General features: G+C 36.0%; 1 protein-coding gene across 1 annotated transcript; it reads left to right on the top strand.

Annotated features, from left to right (window-relative positions):
- Positions 1–1,918: 1,918 nt before the first annotated feature.
- Positions 1,919–16,963, top strand: LOC136969791 (iroquois-class homeodomain protein IRX-4-like). Its single transcript, XM_067264048.1, has 7 exons — positions 1,919–2,221; positions 3,195–3,406; positions 7,579–7,688; positions 8,859–9,196; positions 13,870–14,220; positions 16,125–16,224; positions 16,314–16,963. Exons 3-7 carry the CDS (start codon positions 7,594–7,596, stop codon positions 16,327–16,329), a joined length of 900 nt encoding a protein of 299 aa, XP_067120149.1. The 5' UTR covers positions 1,919–2,221; positions 3,195–3,406; positions 7,579–7,593; the 3' UTR covers positions 16,330–16,963.
- The last annotated feature ends 2,399 nt before the right edge of the window (positions 16,964–19,362 follow it).

A 19,362-nucleotide genomic window follows, 5' to 3' on the forward strand; every position in this document is an offset into this window, starting at 1 on the left:
TTCTATACAAAGTATGAGGAAAGACATTGTTTACCTAAGGTTTTCTTAGAATTGTTAAGATATTTTTATTTTTAATTTAACACAAACAAATACAGTACTTATGTTAGGGCGCAATGTACAATTCATAATCGGGCCCTTTTACATATACACGTATATTCAGTATATAAGGGTTTATTCTTTATCCACAATGGTATAGGGGTGGATGTAGCTTGCACGTTCTGACTCACCCCCTCAAATTTCGGTTCTAGTTACGCTACTGATTAGAAATCTTAACGTATACGTTTCAAAGGACATTATGAATGAAAATATTGTAATCAGTCCAGTAGAAAGTATTAAAAAATCAGTTATAAGACAATTTCTATAATAATCTTCTTCACGTTTTCATCTCACGTGCAACGTTTTATTAATAGCATCTCTAGAAAATTAATTTTCACACGTATATTTCAGGTAATCAAGATTTTCTCACCTATTGTTAAATTCAATAATAAAATATATTTTATTAGAAGAGGTAAGGAAATTAACACACCTGAAAATGATGGAGCAGAAATTTTCCCCTTTTCATTTCTCTTTATTATTCTGCATCCTTCATTTACTACTACTATATATTTTTGATATTTAATATTGTCTGAACACTATAATTATAACAAGGCAATTCTCGGGTGTCGTAAATTTTCTCTATTTACATACACAAATAATGGCATTTTCATGCTTTACATGAATGGCAAGGTTAGAATAAATAAAATGCTGTATAATCTAAGAATATAATAGTGATTTTCAAATGTTTTATTAGTACCTTTACTTTCTTTCATATTTACACTTAATCACTGCCTTTTCTATATTCAAGAATTATTCAGGAATAATAATAATAATGATAAAATTATTTACAAATTCAAAATTGCAATGCTGTACTTATCATTAAATTGCTGATACTATCAAAATATAGAAAAACATAACAATTAAAGTACTTACAAAAATATTTACGTCAGATAATTATTTTTCATAAATTAAAATTATGCAAATATCATGTGTATGTATTTATTTATTATAATATTCTATACATGTATGCGTGTAATTAGAATTACATCAATCTAAATGATTAATATAATTCCATAAGCATAAAATAAACTGTATGAAATATATCCTGTAGGAAATTTAAAATAAAAATCCGTCCAATTCAAAATGCATGTCAATCCCGCAATAATACTGTATTATTATGCAAACGGATGCCAACAGATGGCGGGAGTTATGTTTTTTACATTTTAAAGTGTTAAGCGGGTAACTTGGCATTATTATGTAAATTTCTGTTTAGTTTTTAAGAAATAATTCGTTTTATGTACTTATCTATTTATATTTTAATTAATTTTCGATAATTTTTCTAAAAATTCTGTATTATTCTGAGTTAAGTTTTTTAACACCTTAAACAGTAGTTACAGTCTAATTGTCTGTATATATACGCGTTGTGCCATATTCGAAGTGTGTAAATGACCAGTAGATGGTAGTAGTGTATTGTTTATGCTTGTCTTCTGCGAACACTACACTACACACAGAAGACAAGTGTGTGTAGTTGTGCTGTGTGTACGTTAGAACTTGCAGATTTCACCATATAAAGTGGGTGTTGTTGTAAAAAATAAAAAACTGAATCTTTTTGTATATTGTTCGGTACTTTAACAAAGTTGAGAAAAGCCCAAAAGGTGTTAATTATTAAGCTCCAATTCATTCGTTTCTGTGTGTCACCTAACAGCGAAAACCGCCAAACAACTCATTACCACACTACAAGCAAACAAAGCCTGTAAAAGTGACACAACAGTGATAAAAATTTCACTGTTTACAACTCGACAAACCGATAAGGTAGTAGCGAGGCGGTGCAGAGGCGTTACTTCCTGCTGCCAATCACGTGATCTGGGGAGTGGCCAAGATATCGCGACAGATACAGTAGCCAGCAATGGATAAGCGGCACGCATGTTAACAAGTCGTCAAGTGCAGCATCACATCTCTGGACATTACTCTTAGCATGGGATATAAATCGCCGTAAAAGGGGAATAAATGCGACTCTGATAGTAGTTGAAAGTGCCGAGTTTACCCAATTTTTTAAACTATCTGACCAATAGTATGAAAAAAGCAAAGTGTTCGATGGTGTGTTTGCCTGGTGGTGCCCCTCCAGCGTGGGCTTCGTAGCATGTCCTACCCCCAGTTTGGCTATACTTATCCCCCTTCTTCTCAGGTAAGTTTAGGTTTATATATGCCTGCAGAATATTTTTTCACTGCACCTCAAATTGTTTAGTGTTTACTATTGTTTACTATTGTTTAACTCTTCTTTTTTCCGTTCTTAACTGCAAGAATATAAATTGTTTTTTTCGAATAACGTACTGTACATGATTATGGGGAAAGCGTATTGTTGAATTCTTCGTATAATGTGCATTGTATAATATTGAAATTTGGAATTGTATTAATGTTTATCGCTAGTAAAACTTTTAAGGTATGGAAACTTTATTGCACGGAGCACTGTCTTGTAGCAAATGATTTCAATTTTAGGCAAATTTCTTCTAATTTTGCGCCCTTTTTTGCCTTTTGGAGCTTTAAAAAATGGTTAAGAAGGTTAAAAATAATGGTTTTCGAGAATATAAATTACATTCAACACTTGTAGAATTAGAAAAACAATCAGAGTTTAGAGATAACATAAAACATTTTGGTAGCATAAAAATGTAAACAAGATCGTTGACATATTCTGTCTAACAGATTGTTATCTATCGAAGCGATATGCCCTTTGCTTAATTCATAAAATTCATTTTATAAATTATACAAAATGTTAAAGTATGGCATGAGCCTTGGGATATAAGCACCATTAATCATTTTTGAGTAAATAAGTCTTATCATTGAAATCAGCTATCACTCTGTAGGGATATCTTTCGTTACTTTTTTAATCAGGAAGCATGAATTAGCTTGGTGTAAGGCCCGAGATACTAAGGCCTAAAAGGGTTTACGCACTGCATCGAAGTGTGTTTTTTCTTAAGTAGTTCTCATTCCTCGAGGGCATTCCTCGTGATTTTTCCTCAAATATGATAAGGAAGTTATCAATTTTCATGCAGTTTCATTCGATAGAAGTGTTCCAATGAAACTTACCTGCAGTAGCTAGTGGGGGTTAGCCAGTGAAAGTTGAAGCGGGACCATTTGAGAGATCGTCTTATGTTTTACAGTTGCTGATGACGGGACAACATCCGGCCAATTCCTGCTACCAACCAGGAGAAACTCAGCCCAATCCAGCCGTTTGCACCCTGTCCGGTGCGTATGACAGTCGTCTGTTGTCTCCCTTCCCTCGTCTGCCGTCGGGCCTCGCAGTTTACAGTCCTTCCTATCCTGAACATGTCACCGCATTCGCACCAATCCACCAACTTTCTACTCTTCTTTGGTAAGTAACTACCCTATGTAACATTATAGAACACGTAAACTGTTAGGGGAATTCAATGTAGAATATTCTGTTGGCTTACGATTTCTGTAACTTGCCCATTCCACTAAGCACATCCATAAAGCATATTTTGGAGAGGAGTTTGAGGGTTTCATTAAGTGTAACCCCACTGCCTTGTAAGATGTTTAAACCTTGTGAAACTCTTACAGAAATCTGTTACAATTCTGCTTTGTGCGTTGGCTACATTGATAATGGCTAGTGTATGTATGAATATCAGGCCTGACTGTTACACACCAGCATAAATTTCTTCGTGTATAGGTACTGTACAATACATTCAACTGTACACTTGAACTGTAGACTTTCAGGCCTGAAATATGAGTAGCCTACGTGAAAAGCCTTTCATAAATGCAAATTTAGACAATTTTGGGTGAGCAAGTATGGATCTGAACAATGACAATTGACCGTTCTACAGTTTGTTCACCTTAAAAGTCCAACAGAGTAGGATTGACAAGGATTAGATTACATTCACTCAAACCGAGAATCCTATGAAAGGCTTAGAATTTATTACAGTTCCTGCCAATTTAACTGTAAAAATTTGAATTTTAAATCCTGTGTTAGTTTCCTATCCTCTGTTATATTTACGACACCGTTCAGGCTAAATACAGTAACTTAAAAGGAGATTATAAGCGAATTATGTTAAGGCTTTTGCATATTTATCCGAGGTTTCCCTCAGAGGCATTTTTATAGCCCTATATTTGAACAACAAAATGGTCTCCCTGGATACCTAACTAATTTATGCCTTCTATTATTTTTATAGACCAGAAACTTTGGCCATTAAAAACGTTTACAACAATTATTAGTCTAGCAATTACTATAAGAGGTCAAGGCCTGTTGTGAATTTATGTGGCCTCCTTGCCATATTACAGATGGCTAAGGCCTTCGTGAATAGTAATTTTTCATACAGAGAAGTGAAATTAGTCATTTCTTGATGAATTTTCTTTATTTCTTTTATCTTGAAGGTGTAGCAATCCATCCATCGATCTTATTTCGTCACGAAATTGTAGCAAACTTTACATTTTCGAGAGATTGAGAGAGAAAAATAGATTTTCTTTTAATTAAACAACGCCCGTCGGTATCGTAAATGCGACTACAATAACAAAATCACTATAGATATTTGTTTAGAAGTGTTATTTTGATCTGTTTAAGTGATTTATTTAACAATTTTTGGCTCTTTTCGAGTCAGAAACAAGTGCCAAAATTCTCCCAGTGTAGAAAACAACACTGTAAAAATACTGTTACAGCAACAATTACAATAAACAACTTTTAAAAAAGCTGACAACATTTCTACTAGACTTTCCAAACATTCATTATTTGTTTTCATCCCTAATAATTGCTTACCGTTACCATTTAAGTCATCGGATTGGCTCGGAAGATATAAACAGGGTGAGGGCCATATCTCCCGAACGAACAGTACGATTTTCCTGAAAATTTCTACGAACATCACCTTTTAGCACACTAACCTTCTTGAAAAATTTCATAAATTTTGGACAAAAGTCACGGGAGTTATTAAGCTTCAAATTAGGCGAACAAAGTCCTCACACCACACGCCATACTTACCTGGCCGTTTTATATATAACAGGGGAGAAAGTAAAATGTAATAAAGAAATTTCTCTTTAGTAATATCAGGGCATTAGTACAGTACAGTTGTTACAGTTTTAAATGAATGACATTGCATTATCATTAGATTTATGCAATGCTACATGCGAGAGTTTATTGTTTGTGTGGTACTGTATTTTTTTAAATGCTCTTCACGCAAGAGATTAAATAACCTTGGTCGTGAATTTTATGGCTTTACTTAAGTCTTTTTTCGAAAAATATACGTATAAAAGCACATTTCTAATAAAATTTAAAATTCAGGCGTCAACAGAACAATAGATTTTTGATATCCTTTTAAGATAATTGAGACCTTGAAGTGCTGATGTAGTCCCATATAGTTGTAAGCAATAAAATTAAATTCTGGCAATAAAACTGGAAGATTTTTTAGTGAAAACTTTTAAAAATTTAATTTTTTTTAAAGGTTTTTCCTAGCCTTAAACCATTTTGGAGCTGTTTTTTTTAATCGATCCAAGGTCAGCATTTTTTAACGTTTTCGTGTCTTTCCTTCGGTTATTTTAGGAGCTTTCAACTCAAAATCAATGGAGTTTTTTTTTCTATAAAAGGTCATAAATTTTTATGGTAAATACTAAATTGTACCATAATTTTCATAAAATAAATTATAAATGGGACTTTGGATACTTTATGACACGATCCTTCAACCCGTACTGATTGAGTAGGATCTAAACAAAACTACAGTTTAAGGCCTCGTGCTTTTAAATTTATTGTTATTTACAGCCTCTTATATAATATAACTTAGGGGTACACGCCTAAATCCATCCCTGTATTAAGGCCTTGCGATTCTACTATAGTTTTCATAAAATAAATTTTTTAATTAGGTCCACAGGCTACTTTATGATAGGATACAGGGGTGTAGGCTGGACTCATGCTTTTATATTTATTGTCATTTAGTACATCAAGGCTCGCTTAATTACAACAAAAGTGCCTGAAGCCTTGTAATTAGAGAATTTGACTGTAATTCATTAAGTAAACCTTTTATGTAGGCCTTAGTATTTAGACTTGTAATACTGAGCTACATAAGGCTCAGAATTACATCTCTGTACCAAGGCCTACAGCCAGGCTTACTTTATGAATGGCTGCAGTAAAATGTTCTCTAAATAGAAGGCTTCAGGCATTTTCTAATGTGATTAAGCGAACCTAGGCATTACTTATTTAATCAAGGCCTTGATATGGGTACCGTAAAAGTTGAGTTTAATGTAAATTCAGGCTTGACTAAGGCTCGATTTAAATGTGATATAGAAGATCGTTCGATCTTACCTTCCATGATTGCTTTACAATTTCAAATTTTGCATGACTAAAGTTTCAATTTTGATCACGTGAGACGGGTTCAGCATCGAAGATTGATTGTTAGCAAGAGTACAGAGTCAACTAAGTGAATCATTCCATGAATGTTTATCGATTGTCCAGACTTTATCCTGCTTTTTTTTTCTTTTTTTGTACGATTAGAAGTCTTCTATTGTATGAGAACATTAATGATCCCTCATGTTTCAGGGATAGCTTGTAAAATGATGTCTTTGAAAACCACAGTTTTATGCTTTTTTAAATATGTATTTATGTACTTTCCAGCTTCTAAAGAGGCATTTAAAGAATTAAACGTAGTTTAAAAGCCTGTAAGATGCGTAAATTTTGAAATTTAGAAGGGCAAAACAAGGCATATTACGGGTTACGAGTAATCTTAATTGCATTTTCTCTTATAAAAATCCGCTAGAACCCAAATCAGACTCGAATTTACGTTCTGTATACTTGAAACAGCCTCATAAACCTTTAAATAAGGCAGCATTAAGGCTACGGCAAGATAATTCCATTATATGCCATTACAATTTACTTAGGTTCTTATATTGTGGTTTATACGTATTTAATGACTTAAAAGCAGGCTTAATTTGCATATATTATGAAAGAAATTCGATAAACTTACGTCCGGTTGCCTTATGTTCGGTTCTCAATTGGTCTCATCGATGGCAAAATGCTTGATGACTTAATGGTAATTAAAGACTAAATTAGCTTGGTTGTTGGAACCACCCAAAACATTGTCGCCTGACAAGCTTCCATTCGTCTTAAGTGACCTCCTTATTCTATCGCTGGAGAATTGCCCTTTTCGCCTACACACGCGACAGGCCTCATATTTGTACAGCATAACGTCAAGCAATCCCTTCCGACCAACTTCGAAACAGCGTGCCCGAAACACGTTTTATTACGCGCAATCCGTTACGCGACTTATTTATAATTTACCAAATGCGCTTTCAATGTGGAACGTACGGGAATTTCGATTGTACCTGTCACATAAATTACGCACGGATTTAAGCAATTTCGAGTTGGTAGTCTGAATGCGCGAAAACGGCTCGCAAGTGACTACGCTTAGATAAATGGCCGATCCGACGAGCTGTGTGACTGAACAGAAAAGATACAGATCTTTCTTGTTGGTATTAAAGAACGAAACATAAACAAGCCTTAACGAAAAATTCGACAAATTTGTCACGGATCATTTTCTTCTTTTCCTTCAGCCTGGTCCTTACAACATGAAAGATGGCCCTGGAAACTGGACTCCACTACCTCAGGCAACATGTTATACATACGATCCTGCTTTGGCTGCTTATGGACCTTACGGCGAAAGGTAAGTTTGCTCCAAAGGAAAGAAAAAAAACCTTTACAATTAACTTTTGGGAAGTTTGTAAACGTGAAGTCAATGCCCATCTTCGAGAACACAACCGGAATGAGCATTTCTACTAATTAAATGTGCTGATAACACTCAGGTTACCTGGCAACAGACTTCTTTTGCCTTATTTAAAGCCAGAAAACCGAATAAATTGTTAGGGTGTTCACACTTTTTCTATGGGAAAATCTAAATCTTCTGTGTGCCATAGATCCCACTTTATAATACTGCATAGTTTAGGCTTTTATAATGCCTAGAAAGGCCTACACCATGCAGAATTGTAAAGGAGAATCTCTGACCTTAAACAATTCATTTCTTGGTGTACCCAGAACCACAGGTTCTGAAAAATCACCTTTCACAAATAATGGAGTAGGCCTTGACGATAATCTAATTGGTTTAGTTTCTGCTTAATTTTTTAAAGTAAAGCTACAATTTTAGCTGAGAGGCCCTACGTGTTTAAATGGAACCTTTACAATGCCCACTTGTTCTAGATATATCAATTTATCTAGTATAATTACAGAGTCCTTTTACTTATAGGATCCTAACCAAAAATGATTTTAATATAGGGATAGAAATTTGGGCCTTCACCTTAAATTTCTGGAGGCCCTGGAAGTTTCTTATTATTATTATAGGGTGCAGAAATGTGATTAAATCAGCAAAGGCTCTCTACTATAAAAAAGGTTTTACAGCCTTGAGTGCTAAAAATGTTCTAAAGTCACAACATTAAATGATATTTTTTGGTTAATGTCTTTGACAGAATGCCATAAAATTCAAATAGAATCTTGAAATCTTTTCCTAGGCCTCGTGTCGAAAGTGGTTTATAACCCTCAGACAACCCCTTCGAGAGAGTTTAAGCTAAGAAAACGCCAAGAACAAAACACTGTAACATACAATTCATGCCCTGTGTTACGTTGTAATGAATAATTCCATTGACAAATAGGAAAATTTCGACTCCTGTAAAATACCACGACAGAGGTTTACCCTCTTTAGCCGCGGGTTAAAACCCGAAGAAAAAAGTGCCATTCTGCAGTACTTATCCCTTATCGGAGGCGCTTTACCCGGGGGGCCTTTAACCTAATTACACGTTGACAAACCTTCCCCCTTTTTAACGTCAATAATTACGTATACCAGGTATGGAAGCATGGATAGCGTGGCCAGAAGGAAGAATGCTACTAGGGAAACAACCAACACCCTCAAAGCGTGGCTTTACGAACACAGAAAGAACCCTTACCCCACCAAAGGTGAGAAGATCATGTTGGCCATCATCACCAAGATGACGTTGACTCAGGTATCCACGTGGTTCGCTAATGCTAGAAGGAGATTGAAGAAAGAAAACAAGATGACGTGGGAACCTCGTAATAAGGGAGCAGAAGGGTCCGAGAACGAATGCAAACAGGAGAATGCTGCGAGTGGAAGGGAGTCCAAGAAGAAGTCTAGTGACAGCGACGATAGTGAAGATGAGAGGGAGGGTAAGTTGACTGTATAAATTTAGCCTTTAATTCTTATTTTAAGGAGAATTTTTAAATCTCTGCAAGTGAAAGAGCTTTTAAATCTCGATATAAGAGCGTGTAGAAGAGGCATAGACTCTAAATTTAGAAGTAGTTGCAGAGCCTTTAAATATATGCTTAAGAATGCGCGCGAGAGCCTTTTTATCTTTACTAAACTCTCCAAACATCTGATCTTAAAATAAGGCTTGAAATTTTAATGCATTTACATAGCCTAAAACTTTCTATAAAGCTTTTCAAGCCAGTTATATTAAGGGTGCCTTATAATATAATACCCCGCTTACAGTACATTTAACTAACCTTAATTGAAGTTTACATATCGAAAGTTTTATCAGCCTTTAAGGAAAATAAAATGTTTTTTGGCCTTCCAAACACCATTTAGGCCTCTTTCCGAAGTTTTTTCTTTTTTTAATTTTTAAATTTAAGGCGATTTTTTTACCGTTCAGGCTCAGAAAAACACGAAATAATTCAAGATCAGCTTGGTTCTATTGAATGATGCGCTAAAGATAACTCGCATAAGCCTGATTCCTTTACAGATTTTTATTTGTTTAGCCTCTAAATTAATTTTTAAAGACTCAGAATCGCTTTTTATACCGGTGTTAGCCGTAAATTTAAGAGAGAAAGGCTCGAGAAGGCGATCGTAAAACTAGAAAGATGTGCAAGTACGAGTTCTCGCAGCAAAATGACGGGCCTGTACTTCAAATTAGCCTGATTTAGCAAGCCTGGTATCAAACGAAAGCCAGGCAGGCCTCCACTAAGATCAGATGATTGAGATGTTGAGTAAAAAGACTCAAAAGAAAAGGGAGGTTTAGGAAGAAAAAAATAGTGATAAACTTGCAGTCTTCACACCCATAAAGACACAGCTCTAACTTGAAATCTTGAATTGCTGCTAGTGCTTCGGGCGTTTATTCCAAAATTTAGGGCCAGACCTTAAGTGTACTTAGGCCCATTGGCTCGGGGTCGAGAAGCAGAACACCAAGCCTAAGTCGTCCATCATAGAAGGAAACTAATCTGGAGCCCTTCAGCCGACAGAAATCCCTCAATGACGTGTCTAATATGGAGACCCGTAGCGCATCCATCACGGTTGCAGTTATGAGGGAAGGTAATACCCTCTGCCATTCAGGGAAACAATAACCCGCCATCGATCGGGGGGTGAAGCAAAGATCGGCCACAAACAAATCATAGGGGCAGGAAGGCCGGATTTGTAAGGTATTAGTTGGGATTAGTGGCTAGCACCATTTTCCGCCATTCTTCATCAGTTGACTCCATTGACCTATCGCTCTCTCGCACCCATTTCTTATACATGTCACAAGTAGCGCGCTGTTTCGCCTTCTGATAGTGATTATGTCTGCGTGGGAGGAAGGGTTTAGGGGTGCTCAAGATGCAGCCGCAACCCCCCCAATTTGGAGGGTTTTTTTCCCTCGATTAAAGCCTGGTATCTCAGGTATTGTATTATTTCTTCTTTCCCCCATAAAGATTTCTGGCCCATTCGATTTTGCATGCCAATTTTGTTTGCTGGATCCCCCGTTTTAGCGCTTCTTTAGGTAATAATTTGATTACGTTGCGTTAAATCCAGAGTTAACTTATTGTTTAAGATGTAACACTTCGAGACGTTACAATGGATTTAACTTCCTAAAATATCCACTTATAATTTAATTTTTAATACGTTTTCTAAATTTTATGCCTTCTTTATAGGACATTTTTGTGTCTCTCTACAGCATACCCCGGTTTAGTAGATCTGCATACTATTCTGCTTTCAAGAGTTAAAGAGCCTAGAAGAGAATTTTATTCTATTTTCTTAACTTAGGGCCTTCTTTTTTAACTCTTTTCTTCAATGTTATGCCTCCTACTATATTAACCTTCCTTTCTTTCTATTTTAATATAAATAATTGCCTTGTTAGCATCTTTCTAATGATAGATACAGTGCATAAAGTACCCTACTAATGAGAAAGCTAGTAAGAGAGTAGAGTTTAAAGAGTTTTAAGGACTTTTTAAGGCTATATTTTAATTATTTAAGACTTTCTAGTGCGTAGAATTTAAAGGGGAAGGCAATTTCAGGGTATTTTAGAAGCATCCAGCTTTTTTTAATCGAAGATTAATAACAGCCTTCAGTTCTTGCCCTGTCTAAGTCTTGATGCTTGTAAAATAACCCTAAATTCCTTGTTTTCTCCTTTAAAGGCTAAGTGCTAGATAGTCCTAAACAATTAAAAATATCCCCAAAATCAGAAGAGAATTTGCTCTTCCTTAAACTCTGACCACTGGATAGTTTTACAAACATTAAAAATATCCCCAAATTCTTTGTATTCCTCTTAAAGCTTAACTACTGGATAGCCTTAAACAAATAGAAATATTCCCAAAATTCTGTGTTCTCCGTTAAATTGTAGTTAATAGACATCTTAAAGAATTGAAGATATCCTGAAACATTCCCTAAAATTCTTCCAAAACTTTCCCTTCTTGGCACTTTCTCTCCAATGGAACAGTTCCCCATAAACTGCCCCTATCATTATGGCCCTTGGCCACCACTTTATGTTTCTTATTCAAAATAGTCTTTCTCCTTGGCTAGATAAGAGGAGCGAGCCCGGGATGCTTCTAGGGTATTATTAAGGTATTAGTCTCTCTTCTGGCATGAAAGTTGTATTGACCTCTATTACACACCTCATATGAGAGCAAAGCCTATCATTAACCCCAAAAACTTCTTCCTGGTGATCCAGAGGAACAAGGGGGAGACTCCTGAAAAATCCCTTTGTAACATCTGTCAATGCTACTACGTGTTTAAATATTTAACTATTTGATAGAGTGGATGCGAAATTAGTTTAGGGTCAAACACTGTTGTAATGCTGAATGTTGTTAAGGCGTCTGCTGCTTTAAGAGCCGAAGTGGTTTGGAGCATGTGCTGCTTTAGTAAGAAAGCTATTCCGCGACAACAGCAACATCTACTATAACGTTTAGTACTGTAACAGTAATCACTACAACGTTTAGTAGCATAGAACATCTAATACAGTGTCTAGTACTATAATGGCATCTACTTGAACGTTTATTATTGTAGCAGCATCTACAAAATTTAAGTACTGTGCCAACAACCACTTAACATGACATCTACTACAATGTTTAGTACTGTAAAAGTATCTACTAAGACGTTTAGTACTGTAGCAATAACTACTACATGACATAATGCATTTAGTAGTATAGCATATCTACTAGTATAGTACTAGTACTATAGCAGCATTTACTACAGTGTCTAGTACTATAGCAGCATTTACTATAATGTTTAGTACTGTAGCAGCATCTACAGTATTTAGTATTGCAGCAATAACTCCTACAAGATGACATCTACTACAACATTTAGTAGTATAGCACATCTACTACAACATTTAGTAGTATAGCATATCTACTACAGCGTCTAGTACTATAGCAACACCTACAGATTTAGCATTGTAGCAACAACTCTAACAATATGGCATCTACTGTAAGGTTTAGTACTGTGCAAGCATCTACAATATTGTCGCTATTACAGTACTAACGTTGTTGTTATACTAAACCTTAGTCAATGGCATTAAACTGTCTTTTTCTGTTAAAAGGTGTTACTAAAGCTGGATTTTAACAGATGCCGCTGCAGTATTAGTCTTATATGCCATACTCCTTTAGTACTAGAATAGACGCGCTACCCTGTTGTGTTACAGTTTTGTCAGCCATTTTGTTTAAATTTAAATAGTTCGGAGACGTGTAGTTGGGAGGTTTTTATGCTGCTGTTGGAACAAGTGCAACGTGATAATGAAATGTGTCATTTGTAATGTTTAATCGCATGGAGATGCTTCTACAGGTTTAAAGTATTAGTTACGTATAACCGAGAGATGATGGATTGAAAGTGGAAAGTGTCGTGCAGTCGTGCTGCATTAGGAAAAATTAGAGAAATTGAAACGTGCGAGGCTTTAATACAATATTATATTAGTATTGTTATAATAGTAGCTATTAAATAAGCATCCATTAAATTTTGCATTAAGTCTAAGTGAGGCTAGAAAAAGCATGAGTAACTAAATGAGGCTAGAAAGGGTGTAAGTGTGACTGCCTAAGTAAAGATTTGAAAGGATTTGAGTGTGCTGCCTAACTAAGGCTTGATAGGGGGTGAGTGTAACTAAATACGTGAGACTTGTAAGGGAATTAGTGAGGTTGGAAAGTCAGCGAATGTGACTATGTGAGGCTGGAAAGAGGGTAAGAATAACTATTTAAATAAGGCTGAAAAAGTCTAAGGGTCACTATATAAGTCAGGCTAGAAAGTGTGTAAATGTTACTGTTTAAGTAAGTCTGAAAATGATTTGATTGTGACTAAGTAAGGTTTGAAAAGACTTTGAGTTATGACTAAATAGTGAGGATGGAACGGTGGGTGTGACTAAGTGAGACTGGAAAGGGTGTAAGTGTAACTGTATAAATGAAGCTGGAAAGAGTAACTGTTTGAATGAGGCTATAAGATTTATCGGGTTTGTTAATAATATTTAAAAAATGCTACTTTGGTTGCATACAAAAGAGTAGCAACTAAATAGTTTCTTATTAACTGCATTAATTAATCAATAGCTATCGGTTGTTACCGTAACAGTTAAATGAAGTGTTTGTTTTTAAAGTGTCCCTCTCTTTCTTTACAGGCACAAATGAGGAGTCAAAGTACGAAGAGTCGAAAGTCATGTACACAGAGTCACCCTCCAGTGATCCAGAGGGTCAGACACTCCCTCTGGGCCCTTACTTAGGTTCGAGTACGGATTGCCTGACTACCGAACGTCCAAAAATCTGGTCTTTGGCCCATACGGCAACCTCTAACAGTCCGCCCATATTGAGAAGGTCTCCCAGTGATCACTATTTGGAAAATTCGGTCTTGGTAGGCTATCCCTGGGTCAAGAACGAGCTGAAGGATTCCCCGGAAGCGGAAATGGCCAACTGTCCCTCTCTTATGCCCACTTCTAATCTCAGGTACTGCCAAGACGACCCCGGTCCTCCCAGTAAGTATCCCAATTTGTTCGTATAGTAGCATTACTTAAGTTTGTTAACATGCGTGCCTTGTAACTGTAGTGTCACGTTAAGGTTATGTGATTTATTACCTTTGTTACTGTAATAGTATATTAATATATTAGCATAAATTACTATCAATAGAATGTGTGTTTACAGTCTCCGAGTTAGGATAACGTTGAGAATTCGTAACACTTCGCGTAACATAAGCGTAACTTACTCTAATAAAAGTAAAATATCCCCTGTCTCCTATGCAGTATCACAAACTGAGATCAATATTTACGCTTCCATCTTTCTACATAACAAGCACGTTGCTTCTGTAGCAGCATGAAAGGTTATGCTGTTTTATGCCACAGTGTGTTAGTGCTGCATCATACCAGATTGTGTTAGTGCTGCTTCATGCCAGCTTGTGCTAATGATGCAATTACAGCAAGTATTAACTGTTGCACTTGTTAAAGTCGTAGTATATTAATGCAGTAAGCAAAAATGCCGTGTGAAAGAACTAATCTTTCATCTTTAGTGCCGTAACAGCATGCCGTTGGCCCAAACTTATCGCATATTAAAAGGGTTAATGTATCAATTATTAATGCATTAGTATGTTATCCTTAACGAGGAAATGGTGCTGCTGAATGTTGATACAATAACAATGCTACCACACCAAAAAACCAGTCAAGTTTCCGTCTTGCTGGTGTTAATGTACTGTAGCAGTTCAAATGGGTCCGCACTATCAAATTTATTACTGTAACAGATTGTTAGTGTGTTATCACCTGTTGGGTTGTCAGATAATTAATCTTAAGTTAAACTGTGTAACAGCACGCCCCTTCGCAGAAAGATTAAGATAATTTATCGAAATTATTACTCTAGTAGTATACGCATCTAGTATGATACTGTTAGGGTGACAAGTTAGAGGAAAGGTTTAAGTTACGTTAATTAAGAGTTCCATCGATCAGAATTGATTGATTGGAACTTTGCTTGTTACTCTATCGACTTTTATTGTTACTTGGATAGCATCTGAAGTGTCACGTTTGGTAGTAACACGCTTCGTGCTGCTACAGCACTATCGTAGACACTTAAAAAAGGAGGGGAACTTTTGAATTTTTTTATTAAGCAGTCACTCACTTTGCGTGTTTCTTACTAAAGCTATAAAGTCGTGGGTTCTTATCACGTAATCTCTTCGAGTCTGTGTACCTGAAGCGCCTTCAGGTGCACAAAGGTGTATTTTGTGGGTTCCACTCGCGATTTTTTCTCATCCTGTTGTCGAGTGATTGTTATCAAAAGGCACTAAAACCTGAAGGTTTACGCGTAACTTCCTACTTCCAGCACAAAAAATGCTGTCTTGGCCCATTAGTTTCGTCGTGCCAAACTGGAATTGCAACTACGAGTACTCTAGGCCCAAAATTCGCCTGAGTAATAAGCCTGGAGTTAAAGATGTGTTCATACACTTCGCATTTTGTTTTTTCTGAAATACGTGAACCTGGATCCGAAAATGATGAAATAAGGCATGACGTGGGCCACCTTTCGAGGGGGAGGTGCAAATCTCTATGGGAAATTTGCCCCTGTTTAGGTGTTAGGCACGTGAAGGAAACTGGGAATACTTCATGTGAATTAAAGTTTCTAAAAATACCCATTTAACAACTATTTTCTATAGAAAAAAAATCGTGGACAGACTTTAAAATAGACAATCCTACACTCTAATAAATTATTTTATGCTCCAAAAGCACCGAATTTCTAAAACAATCTGAAACCCTTTTCGTCCAAAAACACACCAATTAAAAAAAAAACCTCGTAAAAGTCTCAAAAACCCTATTTATTAACACGTAAAGCACTTCGTGTACTTCACAAGAAACTTCGAATTTCTTCGAAGAAATTTATTTATTTATTTATTTTTTATTTTTAGGACCACTAAACGACCTTAATGTCTACCAGGCACCACCACGCACGTATCCAATAAACAGCGGATACGAACCAGCATCCTTTAGGCCCCTGATAACTAAGAGGTGAGTGACGTTCGTGATTCTTATCCACACCTCGATTTTAATCTCTCTTTTAATCTCCCTCTTTCACCCCTTCTCTCTCCCTATTTTAGTGATCCTGCAGTTTAAGGAACGTTTGCAAAAAAAAAAAAAAAAAAAAAAAATAGAAGTAAACATGGTGGGGGGCCGGAGTCCCTTCACGAAAAATGGTGGGGGATTTCGGGGAAAAAATATGTGCAGTAAACAACTTAATTTTTGCTCAAATTTTTTCTTTTTTGTGAAGGAGTCAGTACACAAAAAAATAAATAAATAAAAATGTTTCGTTCAGAAGAATCGAAGCTGAAGAAATGTTTATTGTGATATAAACTTTAAAAAAAAAAATTAAATATGTTTATTTACATTCAAAAATTTTATGTTTAGGAAGCAAAAATTTAAAAAGAGAGAGAGAGAGAGAGAGGAAAAAAATACACAGAAGAATTTAATTAATTAATTAATTGAATTAATTTTTTTGTAAATATAGAGTTTATATAATTGTGTATAGCACGACCCTAAAAAGGGGGTCTTCAGCACACAAGGAGATTTGCTTTCATTGTTCATATATTATAGAAGTTATCGAGTAAGTGTAGATCCTACTGCACTTCTCCTTGTTTGGTGTAGATTCACATGATAAAAAAAATCAGAAAAAAAACAATACAAAAAATGTGATTTATGTCATCACTCAGTCAAGGTGTAGACTAATAAACGTCTCCAGAAATTATATCTCTGTCAGTGTCTTGTGTGTTTATTTTCCACGTGTTTTTTTTTCTTTTTGAGGTCACGTTTTTTCGGTGGTGTCGTGAAATGCCACTGTGAGTAAGCGCGTTTGGTATTCTATACTTTGTTTCCCTCGCGTATTTGTGTTACGCGTGTATATTGCCGTTACGCGCGTATACATTTGATTTACCGTTTACGTACTGTATGTATATCTTTAATTTACCCTTATGAGTGTATATCGTTCATTTACCTTAACGCGGTTACGTTTTTTATTTACTCTTATTCCTGTATGTCTAATTCACCCTTCTTCCTGTATGTCTTTAACTTACCCTTACTTATGTATATCTTCGATCTATTCTTACTCCTGTATGTCTTTAATTTACCCTTATCCCTGTATGTCTAATTCACCCTTATTCCTATATGTCTTTAATTTACCCTTACTTATGTATATCTTCGAACTATTCTTACTCCTGTGTATTTTTTATTTACCCTTACTCCTGTATATCTTTGATACCTTCACTCTTGTATCTTTGATTTATCCTTACGCCTATATTGTGTTATCATTTTATGTATATTTTGTGTCTTTGTATCAGTCTTTTGTATACCTGTGTGCATTTGTATCGTTGTTTATTGTATATTTGATACCCTTTCGGTACTTTTGTCTTATCTTTTCTTCTATCCTTTATACCATTTTTTGTATGTCTTTGTGTACCTGCTACACTTTCTTGTGTGTCTTTGTGTACTAATTGTGTAACTTTCTGTAATTCATTATTACTGTTTTTTCGCGTATGTTAATGTTACCTGCCTGTTACCTTTTTAAAACATTTTTACATACTTTTAAATTATCCTTTCTTAAATACCTTTATAAATCTAAGTATACCCTTTTACGTTATTTCTATTGAAGACATACGTAACATAGACGCGACTTCTGTGGTACGAATTCGAGGAAGGTGATCTTTAACTAACCTTCAATGACCTGGCGTATGGGCTTGGTATAATCGAGTTTACTGAAGGTTACGCGTAGAAAACGTGGATATTTAAGTGACGCGTGAGAGAAATCTTAAAAATTTTAACACCAGGCGGTTCTAATAAGGGTTCGCGCTCCATTAAAGATATCATTTAATGGCCTCGTTTGGCCAAGTGGTACCCCTTGTGGCATGTGAGAACACTGAGAAAAATCAAGTGTACTTTAAAGAATGGATAACTTATATATCTATATATAAGGGCCGAATTTGTAATTCAGGGGCGTTTCTGACTGTTAACAAGTTTGCGAGGCGCATTTGGGTCGTTCCCCATATTCTTCGACATTGCTTGTGCATCATGCAAGCCGATCACGAATCGTGCATTTTGTGCAGCGGGAGCAAGGATCGATAAAAGAACCTACAGACCCGTGGAGCACTTTAGCTACCCTTTTACCAGAATGCTTTTTCTCCTCTTTTTTTTTAAGAGCCAGAGAGCTGCAAAGCTCGTTTCGTGTTAGGCCTTCAGGAAACTACAGAAAAATTACAAAACTGCTCCCCCACATGGAAACTGTCTGCTCTTTCATCTGAGAAAACAAGGCGATAACCTTCGAAACGTATTTATAAAGTCGCGTTTTTATATGCCCTTGCTGCTGTGTATCATGTGATCCTACTGCTAAACCGGCGAAGGGCCTCCTAGAAGGAAGAACGACCCACAGAGTCAAGTCATAACCGGACGCGGGTGGGGGGTGGAGACACGGGAAATCAATTATGTCACGTGAGTCAGAGGTTTAAAGAAGGGGAGGAGGCTGGAAAAATTTTATTAACCAGAAAGGGGGCCAACCTAGGGGGCGCAAATGAGAAAAATCTAATCTGGGCTTATTACAAGACATAGGCGGTCTGTTTGCGAATCAATTTTCGTCCGATGACAGACAAAATTTACATGAAGGGAGACTTCTAAATGAATCTTCTCAATTAAAGAGATGTTCTCTCTCAACCACGCCTTTTGATAGATCTTTCTCTCCCTAAATAAAATTAATGGAGTTTAATAACTCTAAATGGCTCGGCAATCACTCCACTTCTATTTGGTAAGTTATAAGTTAACCTTCTTTGCGCTTGTGCGCCCTTTTGACACTAAAATTGCCCTTTATCTAAATAATTCATTTAGTAATCTATCTGTTAAGTTTGTATTCAGGGCCCTATGTTGAACATAGGATAAATATCCTGAAAACTTCTTATGGTACTGATGAATCCTTATAAAGAGCCTTCAGAAAATTGTTGTTTTTTCACTCGTTTTATGCACCTAAAAAGCTTGAAGTGCTGAGATCACACACGAAGAAGACTTTAGAAGATCCTTCAACTTTCTCTTACCCTTAAGGATTTTTCTAGAATTTTTTATAACGGAAAAACTCATCCCTTACAAATGAAAACAATATGCTAAACTGTTGCA

The sequence above is a fragment of the Centruroides vittatus genome, unplaced genomic scaffold (genome assembly GCF_030686945.1).
Source record: "Centruroides vittatus isolate TY-2023 unplaced genomic scaffold, ASM3068694v2 contig_181, whole genome shotgun sequence".
Taxonomy (NCBI): Eukaryota; Metazoa; Arthropoda; class Arachnida; order Scorpiones; family Buthidae; genus Centruroides; species Centruroides vittatus.